Source organism: Rhinatrema bivittatum, chromosome 1 (genome assembly GCF_901001135.1).
Source record: "Rhinatrema bivittatum chromosome 1, aRhiBiv1.1, whole genome shotgun sequence".
Lineage (NCBI taxonomy): Eukaryota > Metazoa > Chordata > Amphibia > Gymnophiona > Rhinatrematidae > Rhinatrema > Rhinatrema bivittatum.
In genome coordinates, this window is record NC_042615.1 from 330,519,112 (window position 1) to 330,539,976 (window position 20,865).

Genomic DNA, 20,865 nt, shown 5'->3' on the forward strand with positions numbered 1-20,865 from the left:
ACACTAATGGGAATGGGTGCTCTGTATAACTTTAATGCAGGGGGCTAGTAGCCAGATTGATCCTGGAAGGAGAGAGAGAGAGCTGGATTCTTTGCAGATGCAACACTTTTTGTAGTGGGGCCCAACGTAAGACACTCGCGCATCTTTAAAGCCATGTGGTCTGAAAAGCTTGCATCACTCTTGCATTGGTCCAGTGAGAGCTATTGTAGAGTTCAAAGAGTCCATTGCATACCATTAAATCCAGATGAAAGATTCACATCTGTCATTCATCTAAAGAGGTCCCTTTTCAGGGATCCAGTGACCTTCATCCCCCTTCTCACCCACCTTGTGCACGAGTGCCCTAAGAGAGAGTCCTACCTCTCTCACCTCATGGCCTGTGCTTCACCTGCTACATTCCAGATCTTCTCGATGTCGGAACAGAGAGCCACTCTCCTTGAATCAGGTTTGAGTATAGGCCAGACGAGCATAAAAGGACTCTGTGCCCGCTACCCCAGAGAGAACTTTGCACAGGCAGGGATCAGAAACAGACTAACATGCGGCATGCAGTTTTATTGTCTATTGAAGCAGGCTTGCCTTCATTCTCTGATGTCTACAGTATTTGGTAGGGTGCACTCACCCACGCTGTGACAGGGAAGGGAAGTGTTTTGGGTTTTTTTTTTTTTTTAATTTGTTGTTTTCCTTCATGTTGCACACCAACCCTGAAATGACCATGCCAGCTTTCCAGTTTACTCTAGCTAGGAAGCCCCCAAACAGCTGCTGCAGGCTGGCAGATGGCTTCAAGTAGGACAAAACATGTTTTTCAAAGCTTTTTTTCTTGCAGACACAAAAGGGGAAGAAAACATTTGGAAAATAAGGGCCTGTGTGTCGCCGCTCCTGCTGTTAAATGGCTTTAACAGTCTCCCCTGAAACCTGGAAGACAGTGTACACGCCTCGCTGTAATCTTGCTTGAAGGTTGCACAGTCATTACTTGGTGGAGGTCTTTTTTTTATCCCTCTCCTACCTTCGTTGAAGTAGCTTTTACACATCACTCTCCAGACCCCAGCGGCAGTGTAGCTGGAACTTTATTAATATTTTCTGGGTGGTTGTTTGTTTTTTTCCAGTTTGGCAGACAGTGGAGCGTGTCGCTGGGATGTGCCCCGGCGTGCTGGGGCTGTCTCCAAAGCAGCAGTTTGATCAGCCACGGGTGCACGACTGCCAGGCCCGGTCAGGGCAGTATAAATCCTTTCTTAGAAGGATCTGCATTTTTGTCTTCTAAGAACTAGAAAATTAAATCCTAGTTGTAAGGAGAACATCTCCTTGGAAAGAATTTTTAAAATCCTGTAAGAGCTCCTCCCACCGGAAGACTTACTGTGTGGATTATTAGGCCCCCCTCCAACAATTACATTAAATGAATGGCAAGGTCAGGAAAGGGTCACATTCCTCTGATGCCAGCTAAGCCTGCTGCTGAGGGAGCTTAAAAGCAGACTTTTAGTAGCAAATAACTTATTTACAGTTAGTCGCAGGGGTTAGAAGGAGCAGGTGAGGAATCCATTTATTTACTTTTAAAGAAAAATCGGGAAACAGATGTAAAGATTTTTAGTTAGAAGTTCTCCAAATCGCATCAGTGGCTGCCGATGCAGATAAACTTTTTTTTTTTTTCCCCCACCCCTCTGTGATGGTTCTGTCTCCTGTCACCTCCAGCTTTAGTGTACTTGCCATGCCAGTTGCCTTTGCTGATGATGTTGGCATAATAGGCTGGTGGATTGGTTTTTGCTGTCTGGTGAGCCAGGAAGAAAAGAGGTCTAGATGTGGCTCCTTTGCCTCACGACCTTCCAGATTTCTCCTAAGCGGGTGCTTTCAGCTGCACCTGTTTGCTTCCCAATGGACAGTGGGCAGGTGTGACTTTGGGCACAAATCTACACGTGCATACTTTGTGAAAATCAGAAGTGTGCAGGTAAAATCTTTCCCTGCCCCCAGCTCTGCCACCCGGAATGTCTCCTAAGGCCGCGCTTAAAAGGCCACTTACGTGCACAACCGGGTTTTATCCCTGTAAATCCTTTAAAAGAAAAATTAAAATAAGTCGACCCCACAAAGTCTAAAATAGAGATACAGTACACCATGATCTCCATCTCTTATCCTTTGCCCCCGCACACCATAGACCAGAAACAAAATCATATGCAGGCAATAACCATGATTGATGCAATCATTTAAACAATCATTAAATAAACTTTCAAGGGCCATTAAGTTAAACTGCGAATTGCTTGAAAAGAGCACGCGAGTCCAACCTTCAGAGTGGGGGAGGAAGTGCCACTCCAAGCACTGCTGGAAGCCCCATGCTATAATAACAAAACATGCCGTATCTCTTCACATAATATTTTCACAAGTGTGAAAGACTAACCGCAACTCGTGTATGCCAATTTTCTAGAAAACCAAGATGCAAATTACTTTGCTAGGCTGGATCATTTTCCGGAAAATCAGAACAAGACTGAATCATGTTATTTTTGTATGTTTCAGTCTGGGTATGGGTATCCTCATTAGCATTAGAATACAGTTCACACATCACACTTTGAGTGTACAGTATTCTGGCTCATAGTGCTACAATTTCTAATACCATAGACTTGATTTCAGAGTTCTAGCAGCCAGATTGGTCCTGGAGAAAAGTGGATGTTGAACAAGCAAAAGGTAGTGCAAGCCTCAAAAAATGTAGGTTTGATTGCACTCCAGAACACAACTGACGATGCAGTGAACTGCCGGCTCACCGTTTATGATCGTAGATCACATAGATCAAGACAGCAGAAAAAGACTGTATGGCCTATCTAGTCTCCCTAGCCACCCAACTAATTTAGCCTTGTAATTCCCATCACTCCCTTACAGATCCCCTGTATTTATCCCATGCTTACTTGAAGTCAGATACTGTTCTTGTCTCCTTCACTTCCACTGGGAGGCCATTCCATGCATCCACACCCATTCTGTAAAGAAACCTTGTTTAACCAATCCATTTTAAATAATGTAATTGGACATGTTTCTTTTCACACATGCTGTATACATTGGAGTGAATTTTCAAAGGAGTTATAGGTGTAAAAGTAGCATATATCAAAGCAATTTTCAAAAGCCCATTTGCGCATGTAAAACCTTTTGAAAACTACCTCCATTGTGTAAGGGTAATAATGAGAGCCCTTTTTGCTGGTAAAACAGAATTTTTACTAGCATGTAGACAGATGGACTCAGGACCAGTGGGTTATGCTGCCCTGCCAGCAGATGGAGCTGGAGCAAGCTAATGTCACAGTATATATACTCATGCAGTGTCCCCAGCCTGCCAGTATTCTCTGACTCCAGCAGATGGTGGATGTGCATCTCCCTATGGGGATTGCTGTAAATTTTGGAAGGAGAATTTTATATTGAGGATGAAAGCCCTGCTCTCCTGCTGTGATACCTAATGGTCCCTCCCCCCGTTGAGAATTCCTGAGGTGATTTCCGTGGTCCCTCAGAGGTGTACCTTGGTCCGGTAGCCGGTTCCCGGCATGGACTTAGCTGCTTGTGCAGCTGAAAGGCAGCGTTTGCAGGAGGCCAAGTGCAGCAGTGATGGCAGATGCCCTCTCTCCCCCGCAGACGGAGACTTGTCTCTGTGCTCAGCCGGTAAGCGCTGGGCTCTGTTAAGTTTTTTAAAACACAAATAAATAAAAGAGAGGACAGAAGATGTTTTTTACCTTCTGATACAGACAGAGGGGTTTTAGGACCATTCCATCTTTGTTCCTGCTCCCAGTGGGGTTAGGGGAACCTGGTGGGTTGAGCAGCCCCCAGTGGGCTAGGCCCACAGTTAGTCTTCTTACCTTTGCGCCATGTGGTAGTCCGCGGTGGCGTTTTTTGTGTGTTTCTGTGCGTGTTTCTGCCCTCTATAAGATGTTGGTGCGTACAGTACATAGGATCTGCACACACGCTGTGCGTGCAGTTAGGACGCACCTTTTGCGTGCACAGCTTTTTAATGATGCTGATAAGTGCAAGAGCCTACACACACACAGTGTGCGAGTGAATTGAGTGGCACTTAATTTTTTTTTGAGGGTGCCTAATTTTTGTGCGCATAAAATTTTCAGCATGAGCCGTTTGGCCGCACATTCACCTTCGCGATGGCACCAGTGAACAGGAAGCCTAAGCATCTTTCTCTCTGTACCGGGCTTCTCAGCCTATCATGGCTTCTAACCTGTGTTAGTGCTGTTTGGATGCTCAGGGAGAGTTGTCCTCCTCTGATTTTTGCTAAGCCAGGGCCCTCCCATCCTGATGAAGGTTTTGTGACTGCTTTGTCCAGAGGTTCGCCAGACCTTGGTACTCCCTTGACTGGCTCCTCCGCAGGAGATGGCAGTTCAGAAGGCCCCGCTCCAGTTCCTTCTGAGTTTGGCCTGGATCTGGCTGCTTTTCCTTGGGTGAAGGTTCTTCAGGGTTTAAAATCCTTTCTTCAGGCACAGTCCTCCGCTTTACCCAATCTGGTCAGGTCGAATCCTCAGCCAGTGGCCCCTCCCTTTTCCACTCCTTTGGTTCAACGCCGGGGCACGCCTCGATTCATTATGAGGTTTCCCAACAGGAACCCGGATGGCATGGATTATCAGGCAGATCCTGATTCCCTGGAAAACAGGAAATTCCTCTGGGACTGGACCGTATTACGGTTCTTTCATAGAGTTGAACTGCCGGCTCTGATTTCCTAGACCTTGCAGTAGTTGGGTGTTCCTGGTGCAGATTCCATGTTGGATCTGAAGAAGAATCCTATTTTGGTTTCCTTGTGTAAAGCCTCTTTTTTTTTTTCCAGTTATGGATGCCATCCAGGAATTGATTGATCTGGAATGGGGCATGCCAGAGTCAATTTTCAAAGAGGGTCAGACATCAGAAGGTCTGTACTCCTAGATCCAGCTGTGAGAGAGTATTTGTGTCTTCCCAAAGTGGATGCGCTGGTCTGTGCCATCTCTAGGCGAACGACTATCCCCGTGGAGGGAGGAGCGGCCTTGAAGGATGTACATGATAGGTGACTTAAGCCTATCCTTAAACAGGCCTTTGAAGTGGTGGCGATGGCTTTTCAGATTGCTTCCTGTTGCACTCTTGTGGCCCATTCTTGCCTGCTTCTCATGCAGAAAGTTGTTGATTCTGGGGTGCATTCCATAGCAGTTATGGAACCCGCTGCCACCTTTTTTGGCAGATGTGGGCTGTGATTTGGTCCGTACCTCGGCCAGAGGCGTGGCTTCGGTGGTAGCGGCCCAGCGTCAACTATGGTTGCGAAATTGGTCAGCTAACGCAGCTTCCAAAGTTAATCTTACAAAAATGCCTTTTAAGGATCACTCTTGTTTGGGAATGAGTTGGAGAAGCTGGCCAGTAAGTGGGGCACATCTCCAGTTCCCCGGTTGCCGGAAGATAAGAAGTAATTGCAGCGCCCCCTCTGTTATGAGGGGTTGTTTCTGGGGATTCTGGCAGTGTCGTCCCTATAGAGGGACGACCTTTCAGTGGACTCGGCCTTTTGGTAGGTCTCAGTCGTTTTGTCCTTGACAACCTAAGAGAGGAGCAGGCTCAGGTGGCGGACCTTCCCAAGCTTCCCAGTGGTTTGCCAACCCACCTTCTGGAACAGTAAATAGGAGGATGACTCTCTCTCTCTCTCTCTTTTATCGGAGGTGAATCGAGATCACATCAGACCAGTGGGTCCTGGAGGTGATACGAGAAGGGTATGCACTGGAATTTTGCAATATACCTCGGGACATATCGCCACTCCCTTCAGAAGAAACGGGCAGTGGAGTTCACGTTTCAAAGGCTTCTCAGACTGAGGGCTGTGGTTCCGGTGCCTGCGTCTCAAGAAAGTATGGGGCAATATTCCATTTATTTTGTTGTGCCCCAAGAGAGCTCCTTTCGTCCCATTCTGGACCTCAAGAGAGTCAATCGTCTTTTGAAGGTGACTCATTTTTGCATGGAAACCTAATGCTCTGTGATAATGGCGGTGCAGTCGGGGGAATTTCTGACCTCCCTGGATCTGTCAGAGGCTTAGCTTCATATTCCCATCCAATTAGAGCACCAACGCTTTCTACACTTTGCGGTATCGGGACGCTATTATCAGTTTCGAACACTGCCCTTTGGTCTAGCCACCACTCCCCGAACATTTTCCAAGGTTATGGTGGTCGTAGCAGCAGCTTTGCGAAGAGAAGGGATCCTGTTGCTCCCTTATTTGGATCACTGGCTGATTCGAGTCAAGTCTCAGATAGCCACCTGGTGACACATAGGGTGGTCTCCTTATTACAGGAGCTCAGTTGGATGCTGAACCTGACCAAGAACAGTCTTCAGCCATCCCAGTTGTTGAAGTATTTGTGGGGTCCGGTTCGACATGCAGCTGGACAGAGCTGTCCTACCGGAAGTTCAGATTCAGAAATTGATGTCTCAAGTGCGTCAGTTGGTGAACACTATATGCCTGATGGTGTGGTCCTACCTACAGGGGCTTGGCTTGATGGCGGCAACCCTGGAAGTGGTGCCATGGGCAAAGGCACATATGCATCCTCTTCAGCACTCTCTGCTGTCGCATTGGAACTCGCAGTCTCAGGACTATGCGGTTCAGCTCCACTTGCCGATGGAAATTTGCTTCTGCCTCCAGTGGTGGTTGCTGGAGGATCATCTGAGAAAAGGAGTTCCCTTGTCGCCTCTGACCTGGTTGGTACTCACACCACAGTTGGGGGGGGCTCACTGTCTGGAGTTAATGGCCAAAGTGTGTTGGAATGTCGAAGAGTCCTGCTGGAACTTCATTCGTCTGGAGGCCCAGGCGGTACTGCTGGCATGCTTGCATTTCAGCCACAGGCTGCGGGATCAAGCGTTTCATGTGATGTCAGACTACGCGACGACGGTGGCCTACATCAATCGCCAGGGAGGAACTAAGAAGCCAACAAGTGTCGCAGGAATTAGACCAGCTTATGGAATGGGTGGAAAGTCATTGGAGATAGTCTTGGCCTCTCATATTGCAAGAAAAGACAACATAAGAGTGGACTTTCTAAGCAGGGAGAGTCTGGACCCAGGAGAGTGGGTGTTGTCAGCCAAGACATTTCAGCTGATTGTGGATCGCTGGGGCTTTTCATTCCTAGACCTGCTAGTGTCTTCTTGCAATGCGAAAGTTCCTCTTTAGTTGCAAGAGAGATCTGTGGGCCCTAGGCATAGGAAGCTCTTGTACAGGTCTGGCTGGAGACAGATTGCTTATTCCTTTCCTCCGTGGCTCTTGCTGGGCAGGATAAATTCGCAAGATCAAAGGCCACAGGGGGCTAGTACTCCTGGTAGCACCGGACTGGCCCAGGTGTTCATGATATGTGGCTTTGCGAAGACTCCTGTTGGAGAGCCCCCTTCACCTTCCGCCGCACATGGATCTGTTACAGCAGGGACCGGTTCTTCATAAGGATCAGACTCTGTCCTTTCTTACGGTTTGACCTATGGAAGGCCTGCCTGTTGAAGTGTGGTTATTCCTCTGCATTGATTGCCACTTTGCTCCATGTTTGCAAGTTCTCCACTTCCTTGGCTTATGTGCGGGTTTGGAGAGTTTGAGGCCTGGTGTGAGGAGCGTAGTGTTTGTCCTCGTTCAGTTAAGATCCCACTTACTCTGGACTTTTTGCAGGATTGGTTGAATAAAGGGTTGGCCCTGAATTCCTTGAAGGTGCAGGTTTTGGCTCTTACCTGTTTCAGGGGCCAGGTGAATGGTGGGTTCATTGTTTTCTCATCCTGACGTGGTCCATTTTTTGAAGGGAGTGAAGCATCTTAGGCCTTCCTTGCGGTTACCGGTTCCCTTGTGGAGTCTTAACTTGGAGCTGAGTTTTTTGGCGCGTCCTATGTTCCGACCACGGTGTAGCCTTTCCTTATGGTTGTTGACTTTGAAGACAGTGTTACTGGTGGCTATATGTTCGGCGTTTTGAATTTCTGAGATGCAGGCCTTGTCTTGCTGGGAGCCATTCCTTCGGATGACTCCGGGGACGTTACAGCTGCATCCTGTTCCATCCTTCTTGCCTAAGTAGTCTTGGACTTTCATGTGAATCAGTTCATCTCCTTGCCGTCCCTGGATAGGTCAGGGATGTGGAGGAATATTGCCTCTTGCACTCCTTGGATGTCAAGAGACTTGGCGTACAGTATCTGGAGGTTTCTTTTTGAAAGATGGATGGCCTGTTTGTTCTCCATGGCGGGAGTAAGCAGCACGCTCCGACTTCGTGGGCTACCATAGCTCGCTGGATTAAGGAGGTAGTCAAGACCGCATATATGGATGCTGAAAAGCCATTACTTACTCAGGTTAGGGCTCATTCCACTTGGGCTCAGGCAGTGTCATTGGCGGAGGTTAGTTTGTTGTATCCCATCGATATCTGCCAAGCTGCAACGTTGGTCCTCCTTTCACACTTTTTCCAGGTTTTATTGTCTGGATATGTAAGCCTGGGAGGATGCAGCCTTTGCACGTGTGATGTTGTTTGGACCGCAGGCAGCCTCGCACCCTGTTTCGGGAGTAGCTTTGGTACATCCCACTGCTCCCAAGTCCATCTCTCTGTATGTTAAGAAATGGAAAAATTACTTACTTGATAATTTCGTTTTCCTTAGTGTAGACTGATGGACTCAGCTTCCCACCCTCTGCTGCCAAATGATTGTGTCAATAGTCCTCCTGTGGGGTTGTGGGTTCCCAGAGATTACTGATAAGTGCTCATCCAGTCTCTAGATTGGGGACCTATGTTCTTACTTGAGTTCACTGTTTGTTGTTGTTTGAGTACAGTTATGGTTGACTATTTTTAATCATGTTTTTTGCTAGTCTGTCCACAGTTGCTTTTGAAGAGAATACTGGCAGGCTAGGGTTACTGCAGGGTTATATATACTGTGATGTCAGCTTGCTCCATCTCCATCTGCTGGCAGGGGAGCATAACCCACTGGTCCTGAGTCCATCTGTCTACACTAAGAAAAATGAAATTTTCAGGTAAGCAATTTCTCCATTGCCTGTGAAACTGGGGTAATATTACTCACCCTCCTGGGGGCAGGAGAAGGAACAGTGCTCATAGTTTTCTATAATCAGAGCAAAGCTCATTTGTGTCCCACATAAATTTACCTACAGAGGAAGCAGGCGTAATTCTGTGTGGGTCATTTTTCAGGGGGACAATTATGAAAGGTAAACTACGGATGCTCGTTTGCTTTCATTACTGTGGCAAACCCAGTAGGTTAAAATTACCCACCAAATTTGCAAGACTGTAGGTAATATTTGTTATTTACTCCTGTGTATGTCACACATACTATATTTACAGATATTGCTTAAAGTAAAGATGTGACTGGAACACAGCTAATTGGTGACCCATATGTATATGGCAAGTGCCCAAGGAAAAAAATAGTTTCTCTTCTCTGATTGACATGACCCTTGGCCAGGGTCAGACTTCAGCCTCTTAAACCCCCTTCAGAGATTATCCCAAGACCAAACTCAAACAGCTGCCTATGAAGAAACCTAAATATTTGTGCTTTTCATGCAAGGAATCTTCCCATTGTTAGAAAAACTGCCTGTGCTCTTAGAGCCCTTGAACATAATAATTTGGCCTTTTAAAGGGAGCTGTGGCTGCCACTAGATATTCGCATACACCACCTTGGCCTTGCATGATGTGTTGGACTTTTGGTGTTTGATTTTCACATTAGCGGAGAGGGGCAAAGTGCACAGTGCACTCCACTTTTAATTGTGCACCAGTGGAAATAAAGGTAGCAGGTAGCCTAGCAGGAAATTGTGATCCATTGCATGTGAAAATTACAGGCAAGTGCTGTGAAGTCTGCAATATAAATCTGAACTTTACCAGCTAGCCTAGGGAGAATCCTTGTACTGACAAACTTGGTTGTCTTCAAGAAAATATGCATACAGGCTGATGAAATATTGAGCGCTAAGTTCAGTGCACCGCTGAATGTGCAGTTGGACACGCGTTTTGGACGCACTAGACTTACGCCCGATGTCATGGACACGCTAGGGACGCACGATTTATCCCTAGCGCGTCCTTTTTAGTATGGCGGCTCATTTGCGTATTGCATTGGGCGCCCAGGAGAGGTGATTGTGCGCGTTAAAAAAAAAAAAAAAAGTGCTTTTCAGCACGTCTGTATTGCATCAGCCTGAAAGTAAAGTTGTGGTTGTGAAGACAAGTGGTCACTGGTTGACTGGCCGGGGCTTGAGTGCTGCAGATGTCAATTATCAGTCTAGTTTAAAATTTGCATAATGGAATGGACCACTCGAGTGTATGAGCTTGATAAAGGCACTGGTGAAAATTGGTCACAAGATAGATTAGCAATTCCCCTGCTGCAAATCAAATCCCAAATGTATGATGCAAGCAAAGTCAAAAAGGTCATGACCTCCCTATTTCTGCAGCTATGCCACTCGTTTCCTGGTTTTGCTGTCCTTAGTCGGAGAGCTCAAGGAATCATTCTTATGAGTTTATTTATGGGTACTGAGAGTGACTGTGCACCCGGTTGTATATGTCTTGGGGGTTGAAGAATATGATAAAAGCCCTGTGTGTATATTTAGCAGTAGCTATCTTGTTCTGCTTTGGCTAAATTTTCAAAAGGATTTACGCACATAAAACCCGCTTTTATGCACATCAATGGACTTTGAAAATTTCCCTGGGGGATCATGTACATAAAAATAGGTGCAGAAGTGATTCTATGCATACTTGTACACGCACGAGAGCGAGGAGCTTTGGGGGGGACAGAATTGGGGCAGGGGTAGCATTTTACGTGCATATGTTTGAGTGTGTATGAATCGGTATACACACGGCTAATGAGCAGGTGTCAGTTTGTGCCCGTGTGCGACACTGGCTTCTGCTTATACCAGCAAAGTTTTCAAAGCAGACTTGTACGTATAAGTCTGTTTTGCAAATTCAGGCTAAAGTCTGTGAGTTCTTTTTACTGGCAGACTTTGACCCTAAATGAATGCCTGAAAGTTGCCCTCCCTATGTGTAACAGCTGGCGTGTAGCTTCCTATGGATGGAACCGGGTCGCCTGTCTCCTGAATACACATTTGGGGAAGGTTTCATTTTCCGAGCAGCTTTCTGCTCTCCCAGGCTGCTTGCACTGTCTGCTTTCTCCTTCCCCCAGATTTAGTAATGACCCAGTAACTCTAATCGAAGGTGCACCTCGGCCCTGCACATCCGCCCCACAGGGATCCCGCTACACAGTCAGCTTCCCTAGCAACCGCCCCCAGGGGGCAAAAAGGAGGGCCTTGTTTTTGTCGACCTGTTTTGCCTTCTGCTTTTGTTCCAAAGGAGGCGCAGTACCTTGAGGACTGCGATCAGTAAGCAGAGATTGAACTGGATCTTGTGATTCTTTTCTGCCAGGGAAAGTAAAAGCAAAGCAGACGGGCAAATGTGAGGGGGGGGTTGTTTTTTTTTTTTTGTTTTGTTTTTTGTTTTTGGTTGATGCCGAGCAGGAACGTTTGGATTGCTCTGAGGGGTCAGCCCTAGCTCCTTGGCACACTTTTGGTTGCAGGTTTCTGATCTTACGCAGGAATACAGTTTGTTCTGTATGTTTTGGGATTATTTTAGATTTCCAGCATGAAGATTCAGGAACATCAGAGCAACCCAGAAACCAAGCAGCAGAAAAGCCAAGATGCTGGGGATGTGGAGAAGAGCTTCGTCCCTGAAGTGCCTCGGCTGGACCTGAGCTCGCTTTGTGATGACAAGAGCTGGGAAGGTAAGAGGAAAGCCTTTTGGTTAAGGAGAGACTTGAGTGTTGAGGATCCCGGTGCCCTGCCCTGGTACATTTTACAGCTACACAGGAAAAAGAAGTCCTTGAAAATATTCCCAAATATCGCTGCATTGAAAGGGGAAAGCATTGGTTTCACATTTAACTCTAGTTTTACTTTTATTTGCAACAGGCAGCTGCTCGTTCTAACAGTAATGAATTACAATAGGTACTGTTTCAGTTAAATACAATAATCTGAGTTTTAAAAAAGTTTGCCGCTGCTTCCCTTCCCCTCCCTTTCCAGTGCATGGGTAAGGATCAGTATTGAAGAAAATTGGTATTGCTTGTTCTGGTCGTCTGTGGTCTGTAAGGGCAGTCTCTTCTCAATTTGTCAGGGTTTGGAGCAACAAACAGCCTAAAACTATTGAGGGTGATTTTTTTTATAGCAGCTCATTTAGGACTAAAGTCTGCCTGCGGAGAGCACGTGCGGGCTGCAGCCCGAATTTTCAGAGCAAGCTGACGTGCGAAAGTCGGCTTGGAACATGCGTGGGTGGGCGCCTGCCCCCGCTTACGGAGCCAGGGGTAAATGTGAACACACTCATTCACTTGCATACGCTGAAAAACTGAAAGTGTGCATGTTAAGGGTGTTTCCCACTCCTCCTCTTTGTAATTCACCTAAACAGTACGGGGTAGATTTTAAAAAGCTGGAAAAAAAACAGGCCACGTGCGCGAGTAAATTGTATTTCAAAACCCACTACTTAGGCGCATAACACAGGGACCGCAAGTAACTTTGTGTGTAGGAAAAAAAGTTGTGGGCGGGGGGGCATTCCGAGCGGGGCCAGCATGGAGATGCACAAGTTACTATTTTAAAACCTGTTAAAGCCACTGCGTACGTTTACGTCTGCCCAATGTCAGGTGTAAGTGATCGTAAACGTCATAAAGGTGAAAAAATGACTGGCTGAGGGGTCTGGGTAAACTGGGTGGGAGAGTACAGGCTGAAGAACCAGAAGGGTCTGGATGACCTAGAGAGAGATTGGGCTAAGTGGTAAAACTAGTTGTTTCCTTCACGCATGCAGGTTATAAAATGTGCTCGCTTGTGCATGTAAAAGCCGACAAGTCTTAAGGAACATACGGGAATAACGATACCTTGTGTAACGGCTTAAAATTAGGAGCACACCTGCGCGCACTAGGTGTATTTTAAATAATGCGCGAGCGCAGTTGCGTGGACGATATAAAATTCAAGCGCACGTGTGCTCGCGCCCTGTGCGGAATCCCTTCTGTGCATAGCTCTTGCGCGTGCAAACCCACAGATCGTTTTAAAAACCTGTTTTACATGCAAAAATATGGGTTTTATGCACCTAAATGCTTTTGAAAATTGAGTCTGTGATGTTTACGCCATTTCGCCTTTGTAACTCTGCTATTTAGGTAGATTATAAGATGGTACTTGGACTTTTATGGGTAAAACCGTGCTGTGCCCGTAGAAATGGTCCTTTTGCAAATTGCCTGGCTGACATTGCCCGTAAAATTCCATACATGTGCCCTGTAGGCGGGTAATTTTTAAAGCGCATTTGGGGAGAAGCGTCCCAGGGAGGCGGAATCTGAGTAGGTTTGTATACTTTTTCGATTTTTAAGCAGTGTGCACGTCAGTTTCCCCAAAATCCCCGCAGAAAGGAGCAGGTGTACCTTTTTGTGCAGTTAAGTTTGTACAATAATTTTCAAAGTGAAATTAAGTGCATAAGTTTACTTTTAAAATTGGTGTAACTTAGGAATATAGCGGCCCACAAATGTATGCAGGATGGTAGTGTCCTACTCCCCTCCCCTTTACGGAGCTGCTCACTTTGTAATTCAAGTGGACATGGGGAAAGACAGATGGACACAATGATGAATGAAATTGGTTGGGGGTCATGCCTTCCTTCACCTTTTGCTCAGCTCTGTAGCTGCCCTTAAGCAGACACCTCTGTTTTCTGGTGTTAACATGAAGCCAGAAGCAAGAACACTTTTAGTTTAAGGCATCTGAGTTGACGCAATAAGTTCCCTTCCACAAGCGAATGTTGGACAGCGAACAAGTCACAGCGTGAATTCTGCATTTGGACCTGTCAACAGTGTCACTAGCTGTACTTGCTCCACATCAGTGGTTTGTATATTTTTGTTTGGTGGTGGATAAGCATATCTCCTATTTTCAGATTTCCACAAGGGGTTAGCTGCATGTGTTGCGCCCATCATTTTGTAAGTGGCAGTGTCCCCTTGTGGGGGAGGGCATAGATCTCATCCATGTTCCATTGGTTTTATTCCTTGTTCTACGATTTGTTGCTGTTTTATTGGGGGGAGGCCAGTTTAATATATTTTTGGGTACAAAATGCATTCACTTATTGTATTCTGATCACTTTAAAGTCTTCCCCCTGAAGTTTCTCTGTAGTTCAGTGGTTTCAGGGGGATTGGAGAGTCAGGGCTCATAGTAACAAAGCAGATGATGACAGTTCAGACCAGTTGCCCCATCCAGTCGGCTCAGTTATTCCAGCCCTCAGCTGCCAGACATGGAAGTCTGATCGCTTGAAGGATATCACTTCTTATCAAAGTCAGCTTTTGTTATTCTCTTTAGTTTTCTACCCTTCTGGAAGTGATGAGCTTACAAATGCTCATACATAATCCAACATCCAGTCTCCTCTTGGTTTACCACCAAACTTTCTAATCTAAACAGCTGCCAAAACAAGGCAGGCTATTTCCCAAACATCAGCCTCCTAGTGCCCCATGGCCCAGCCGCCACCAGTCCACCAGCACCAACCCATTTGGCTTCTAAAGTGTTGTAGCCTGCTGATTCTAACCTGGATATCCCATGACCTGCAGTGTTGCTAGGTTTGCTTCCATTTTCCCCTTGCCTCTGCTCTAGAAGGAGAAAAAGATGGATTATTTCCCTGCAACTTCCCAACCCTGTCCCTATCACCATCCTCTGTCTGCCCCAAGCATGCTTGAATTCTGTCACAGTACTGGTCTCCATGACAGGTTCAAGCATGCTTCTTTTTACCTGTTGAAAGACAGCATCTTTTTATATCAAAAGATACAAAGTTAAATGTGATGAGAATTATTCATAAGCATCCCCTCCTCCTTATATGGCTTTAAAATTAGCATCAGGTTTTTTTTAAATCGGTGAGTGCATGATGATTTGAGTTAAGATGGACATCTCCAAGTAGTTACAGCTTTCAGGACTGCTTCTTGTGGTGCTTTTTGCCTGTAATGTTATCTGATTCACTTACTATAAAGACAGAGAACCCAAGTAATGATGGTGTGAATCTTAACCAACCCCTAGATTCATCGTTCTGCTATATTTATAACAGAATGATGAGTCACCAAAAAAAAGGGAAGGGGGGGACGATAGTGGGCAGCTGGCCACATCATGGGGGTGCGGTTTCGCCTGCCGGGGTGTGGCCACACCACACACTATGGCCCCCATAGTGCCAGGGGAAAATTGATGTTATTTCTGTCTAAATGGCTAACCAGTGATATTCATATTCATATGTAGCTAAATTCTAGCCGCACAGTGAGTCATGTGGCTGGGATTTAGCTGCGTAAGTCTGGAGTGCTCCGGGAGCAGGTGGGAGGCATTTCTGGGCAGAGCAGAGTTAGCCGCATAAGATATTCGGAGTTAGCCACGTAACCTATGCAGCTAACTCTGGTCAGGACATAGGGTTATCCTAATTGGCTAACTTTAAGATAGCCAAGTACATTCAGTGACACAACTGCACTGCTGTAAATATCCTGGAGTTATTTATCTGGCTAACTACCTGAGCCACACAGCAGCTGAAAATGGACCCCTGTGTGACTAGGTGTTTGAACTTTTTTTTTTTTTTACCTGCAGCACATACCTGTTTAGTTGGGTTTTTTTTTGTTTGTTTGTTTTTAATGTTTGACATAAAGAAGTGGGGAAAACAGTTTGCAAACTTTCTTTCTCTAAAAAAAACAAAAACTCACATGCTCTCTCCCTCTCAACCTCCAGGGACTGTAGCATTTTCCCACTTCGCACCCTCTCCCACCCCTCATTCATACTCTCACTCTCTTACTCTTCATCAAACAGGCCATTTCCAGTGTTTCTTCCCCCCCCCCCCCCCCCGCTGTATAAGTTCCTTATTTGCTTTGTGTTTTTGATGTGCGGACTGCCATGCTGCTCCATTAATATGTCTAATTGTTTACTGCTAAGTAGAAGCATGCAGACCAGCTTAGTGCATTAATAGAACCATGTGGCACAGTGTGATGAAATAACCACATGAGAGGAGAATTTGCAATGGTTCAGGTGTTTTCCCTAGTCTTGTGTAAGGGATATCCTGATACCCCGTAAAGCTGGAAAACGGCCCCCTGAATTGATGATACAAGCTAATTGGAGGGCATTGTGGTAATCCTGTTCAATAGGTTCAGGTTTATCCAAAAGAAAAAGAAATCCTTGCTATGTAGCACACAGCTACAGCACTCGCTTAGCTCCAGCTCAACAGCTTGTAGGGGCAGAGAGTGCTGGAATGTGTTCTAGGACGGGGGCACTTACTGCTCCCATGCAGGTTCCAGCAAGTGGCCCAGCACTGTTCTTCTTACTGCAGTAATACATGCAGGCTGTCACTTCTTAATGTGGCAAACCTTTTGTCCATTCACTGGTTAAGTTGCATTAGGCGTTGTCATGCAACACCTTAAAGGTGAATTTTAAGAACCTGATTTGCCCCAAAACCGGGAGATACGTGACGATGTTGGACCAGCGTGCACTGAGCAGATTTTAAAAGCAGCCAGTGTTCACGTGTATCTCCTGCCACATGCACAAATGAAAAGTTGCAAAAAGGGGCAGGGAATAGGCGTGGTCTGGGTGGGGCATGGGCATTCCTGGATTTCAACCGTGGGTCCCCTGCCTTGTAACTTTACTTCTGCTATGGAGGACCTGTAAGTAATAAACTATTTATTTATTTATTTATTTAAAAATGTTTATATACCGCCTTTACAATTCAAAGAATTAATCAAAATGGTTTACAACCAAACATACATAATAGATAAAAATAAAAATAAAAAAGCGGTATCCAACCGAACATACATAATAAACCAAAGTAAAACAAATTAAAAGTTATCATTAAAAAAAAATAAATCAATAGACATTTGTGTCCTACATCATTAGACAGTAAGTGGATTGAATCTGTGATATTATATCTTATGACTGAAGCTAAATTAAAAAAAACTAAAGAGAAACAGGCAGATCAGCAGGGTCCAAAGGGTCAGGGCAATTAAACTAGGGTGCTTTGGAAGGCCTATTTATTACCTGGGAGAACGGGGAGCCAACTGGGAAAACTGGTAATGGCATCAGCATGTGTGCTTATTAAAATCACCCACTTAAAACAGTAGAAGCAGCACGTGCATGCACAGGTGCGTGGCCCACTTAAAATTGCGCACACATGCATGCATTCAAGCAATTTTACAACATGCATGTGTATATTATAAAATGGCAGCATCCCTGGGCACAGACTGACAAACATACACACATTCGTGCCTATTTAAAAGCTACCATCCCTGTACTACCCCTAACACCCACTTAGGGTTAACCCTTTGGACACTCAGAGGATCCTGCTACGCACTGCTCAGGCTTACCTGCATGTGCACATGTGCCCTATACTGGCAACCTGCTAGCCAGCTGGGTTCCCACTTGCCTCTGAGCATGTACTATGCCTGCAAGCTATCCCCTGATGGTTTGTAGGGACTCCTGAGAGCCCATAAAATCCAAGGGTCATACAGTTCTAGAAATGCACTTAGATTGGCTACAAAAAAATACTGGGGTCATTAATCAGCCACAGGATACACAGAGCTAACAAATTAAATTGTTTATTAACAAATAGCAACAACAGTGAACAGAAAAAAAAGGATTCAATTTGCAAACAGCAACAAATAAATTTTATATAGTTAATTCTAATTAGATAAATTTCACTGCACTTATCAGTGCCTGGGGAAGTTCAAGAAAGTCTGCCTCACAAGGATGTATAGAGCTGGTTCTGGGCTGGATCACTGTGGGCTGGCATTGTATGACCAATGAAAGCCCAAGGCACTGGCTTCCTAACCAATAGTAAAATACAATGTTGCAACTTTACACAATCTTGTAGAAATTGGGGGAGTAGGCATTCCAAGCCTCACTTTGGATATAGGCAAGTTCATCTGTTAAGTTCTTGCTGCAAGAAACTGTAGAGCAAAGCAAGAGTTGGCTGCTAGCTGTCAGTTCAAACATTGCAAGGAAAATGAGGTTTTACTAGGGGGACACAAAGATCTCAGTGCAAAATAAGTAATCTTAACAAGCCCACTTCACCATGGAATTGATCTGCAGTGTTCCATGCTTTGTCCAGGCCTATCACATAGCTACGTAAATGCCACATTACATTGCAAGTGATAATGTTTGCAGATTTAAGAGCTATTCAGAGCACTGCACTGTGATCACTGCCTGATCTGAATCTATAAAATAGACTGGACTTTAAAAAAAACCAACCCAAACATAATTGTACAATTTGACAAATTATATGTGTGTGTGTACAGTGTTCAAAATAAATAGTAATATTTTTTTGATCAGCAGACCCTGTTCCATCTTTGCCCTCTTGGCAGCAAGATGGCCCAGATCGTGAGGAAGCAAGCCTCTCCCCACAGGCCGGCCATCTGATTCGTCAGCTCCTAGATGGAGACAGCGATCCCATGCTATCCCCTCGCTTCTACGCCTATGGGCAAAGCCAGCAGTACCTGGATGATACGGAAGTTCCTCCCTCGCCTCCCAATTCTCATTCGTTTATGAGGTAGACTTTTTGCTAATTATATAAGGACTTGTTTGTCTTTTGATATCTTGCTGCACCTCAGATTTTCTTCTGTTAGCATTATTCATGAGATTGGCAGCAATAGAAATCTTCAGGTCAAACTGATGCAGTGGTTGGCATGTGGCTCTGGCCGGAAAGCATGTGTGGGCATTTATATGTACATATGTGTCTGGTGCATATACCTGCATGCAGTATGAGGTCATTTTCAAAACTTTACATGGCTCAACAGCACATAAAGGCCATTTTGAAAATTACCTCACCTCTCTCACTGTGGGTAAAAGGGCAGTGTTGGATCAGGGGAATACACATACTTTCACTCAGGTGCTTTGTATCTGCCTCAAAGCAGGTGCAAAGCACATGGATAGAAAATATCTGCTGTCTCCTGCCAGCCCAGATTTTCAAAGGGAAACTACACCAGGAGTTTCCCTTTGAAAATTAGCTTGCAGGCCTGCAGGTACAGGTATTGCCTGCAGGCCACATAGACACACAGTCTCAGAATTGCTCCCTGTGGAGGTAATTTTTTTTTTTTAACCGTCTGTGCATACATTTAAAGGCAATTAAATGCATATTTCACCCCAATTTTCAAAGGGAAAGTACACACGGTTTCACTCTGAAAATTATTCCACCAAAACTATCCACTTGCAAGTATATTTTGGGAAAAATGACATGTATACTTGTAAGAATGTGTCGAAGTGCAAACTCTTCTCAAACCTAAACCAAAAAATTCCACCACTCTCTGTGGGTAAACTTTCACGTGCAGGGCCTGCACACCTAATTTACCTAAATATTGTGCAGGCAGTTTTGTAAAAATCCATTTCTGCAGGTAAATAGATTTTTCTCTGCTTTCCCCGGATTATCACACAGCGACTTCATGCAGAAGGTGATCCAATGAGGGGAAGCCTTCCAGAGCTGTTCATTGCACTCGAGGCCCATAGCTAAAGCTTCCAGCACATTCTGAACCCTGGTTGGCTGGCTCCAGGAAAAGAGACTTTTGGAGTGCTTTGCCTGATGAACTCAGAATAGAGTTGGACTATTTAGTTTTCCACGGACAGTTAAAAGCCTAGCTTTTTAAGGTTTTTATTTAGTACACTGCAGAGGCTTAATTCCTGGGAGCTGTGGGGTACATTGTGACATTTTATTATGTATATGCATATGTAACACTTTATGTGCAGTCAATAAAATTGGTTAGCTGCCACCACTTAGCCAGATAAGTACATAGCCGGAAAACAGTTTGGAGCATCTGGCTATTCTGCAAAATAGGACTATGTAAAATATTTAAAACAATTATAAACCTCGCCCATGCTAAATTTGCAGGCTAGTGCAAAATTTATTAACTGAAAACATCACTGCAAAACAAATGAAAAATAAAAGGAAAGCATCTCTCTCTTGTTTTGAGTGTCTGGAGAGAGGGGGTGGGAAATACTTTGCTAAACCTGGCGATAAGGTATTGCTTCCTGTAGTCCCTGCAAGTGACGTTGTGCCTGTGTTCACAGCAGGAGAAGGAGCTCCTCCCTGGGCTCCTATGAAGATGACCAAGAAGACTTGAGCCCTGTGCAGCTGACTCGGAGAATTCAGAGCCTCAAGAAAAAAATCAGAAAGTTCGAGGAAAGGTTTGAGGAAGAAAGGAAATACAGAGTGAGTTCTGCTTTCCAGTGACCGTAGCAAAACAATAAAAAAAAGAGTGATTTCACGCCTCCCGCTTGAAGGCGAACCTGCAGTCTGACCAGGGATAGCAGTGAATTCGCTAAACTTAGAACAACAGAGGTGGCACAGTTTTGCATGTTATTTGAATGTTATTTTTTTTTTTTGCATTGGCATGTGCATGGTTTAAAAAAAAAAAATGTTTTTAAAGTGATCTCCTCAGTAAGTGCCATATTGGCAGGTGGGAAGGGGAAAGACGGGCAATTTCAAATATACTTTTAAGTTTGGAAATCATAAAAATTGGGCCATTAGACTGCTGCATTCAAATCAATTTTATTGTTTTAAATGGTCCATTCAAAATGAACTCCATACAGAAAGTGTATGAGGGTTTGTTTAGAAATAAGAAAATAAAAATCTCCCATCAGCTTTTGTGGTCATCACCAGAAAATAAAAATAGCCAAGCAAAGCAAGTTTGTTTATTTAAACATTTTTATATTCTGCATATATCACAACTTCTTGTGCTGTTCTCTTTCTGTGACACTGAAATGAGATTTACTATGGCTGGTGATTGTAATAGATTTAAAATGGATGGAAAGATTTCCCCCTTGATCAAAATGCAAACATGTATTCTTTACTAAGGATTTCTGTCCCTCCTTTTTCAGCCTTCTCATAGTGATAAAGCTGGCAACCCAGAAGTACTGAAATGGACGAATGAACTGGCAAAGTTTCGAAAACAACTGAAAGGTAAGTAAATAGTGCGAGGCATGGA

The 20,865-nt window shown here is 44.9% G+C and overlaps 1 protein-coding gene across 9 annotated transcripts in view; it reads left to right on the top strand.

Annotated features, from left to right (window-relative positions):
• FAM13A (family with sequence similarity 13 member A) overlaps positions 1–20,865 on the top strand; it is a 505,365-nt gene that overhangs the window by 407,388 nt on the left and 77,112 nt on the right. For 6 of the 9 annotated variants that reach the window (XR_003856193.1, XM_029597821.1, XM_029597782.1 and 3 more), the window contains 4 exons: positions 11,508–11,655; positions 18,221–18,437; positions 19,949–20,090; positions 20,759–20,840. Coding sequence is in view for 8 of the 9 variants with exons in the window: in XM_029597821.1 (XP_029453681.1) it covers positions 11,508–11,655; positions 18,221–18,437; positions 19,949–20,090; positions 20,759–20,840 (589 nt within the window). In the remaining variant the exon portion in view is untranslated. The remainder of the gene's footprint in view (positions 1–11,507; positions 11,656–18,220; positions 18,438–19,948; positions 20,091–20,758; positions 20,841–20,865) is intronic. The other 3 variants (XM_029597800.1, XM_029597791.1, XM_029597811.1) reach the window with 3 other exon arrangements.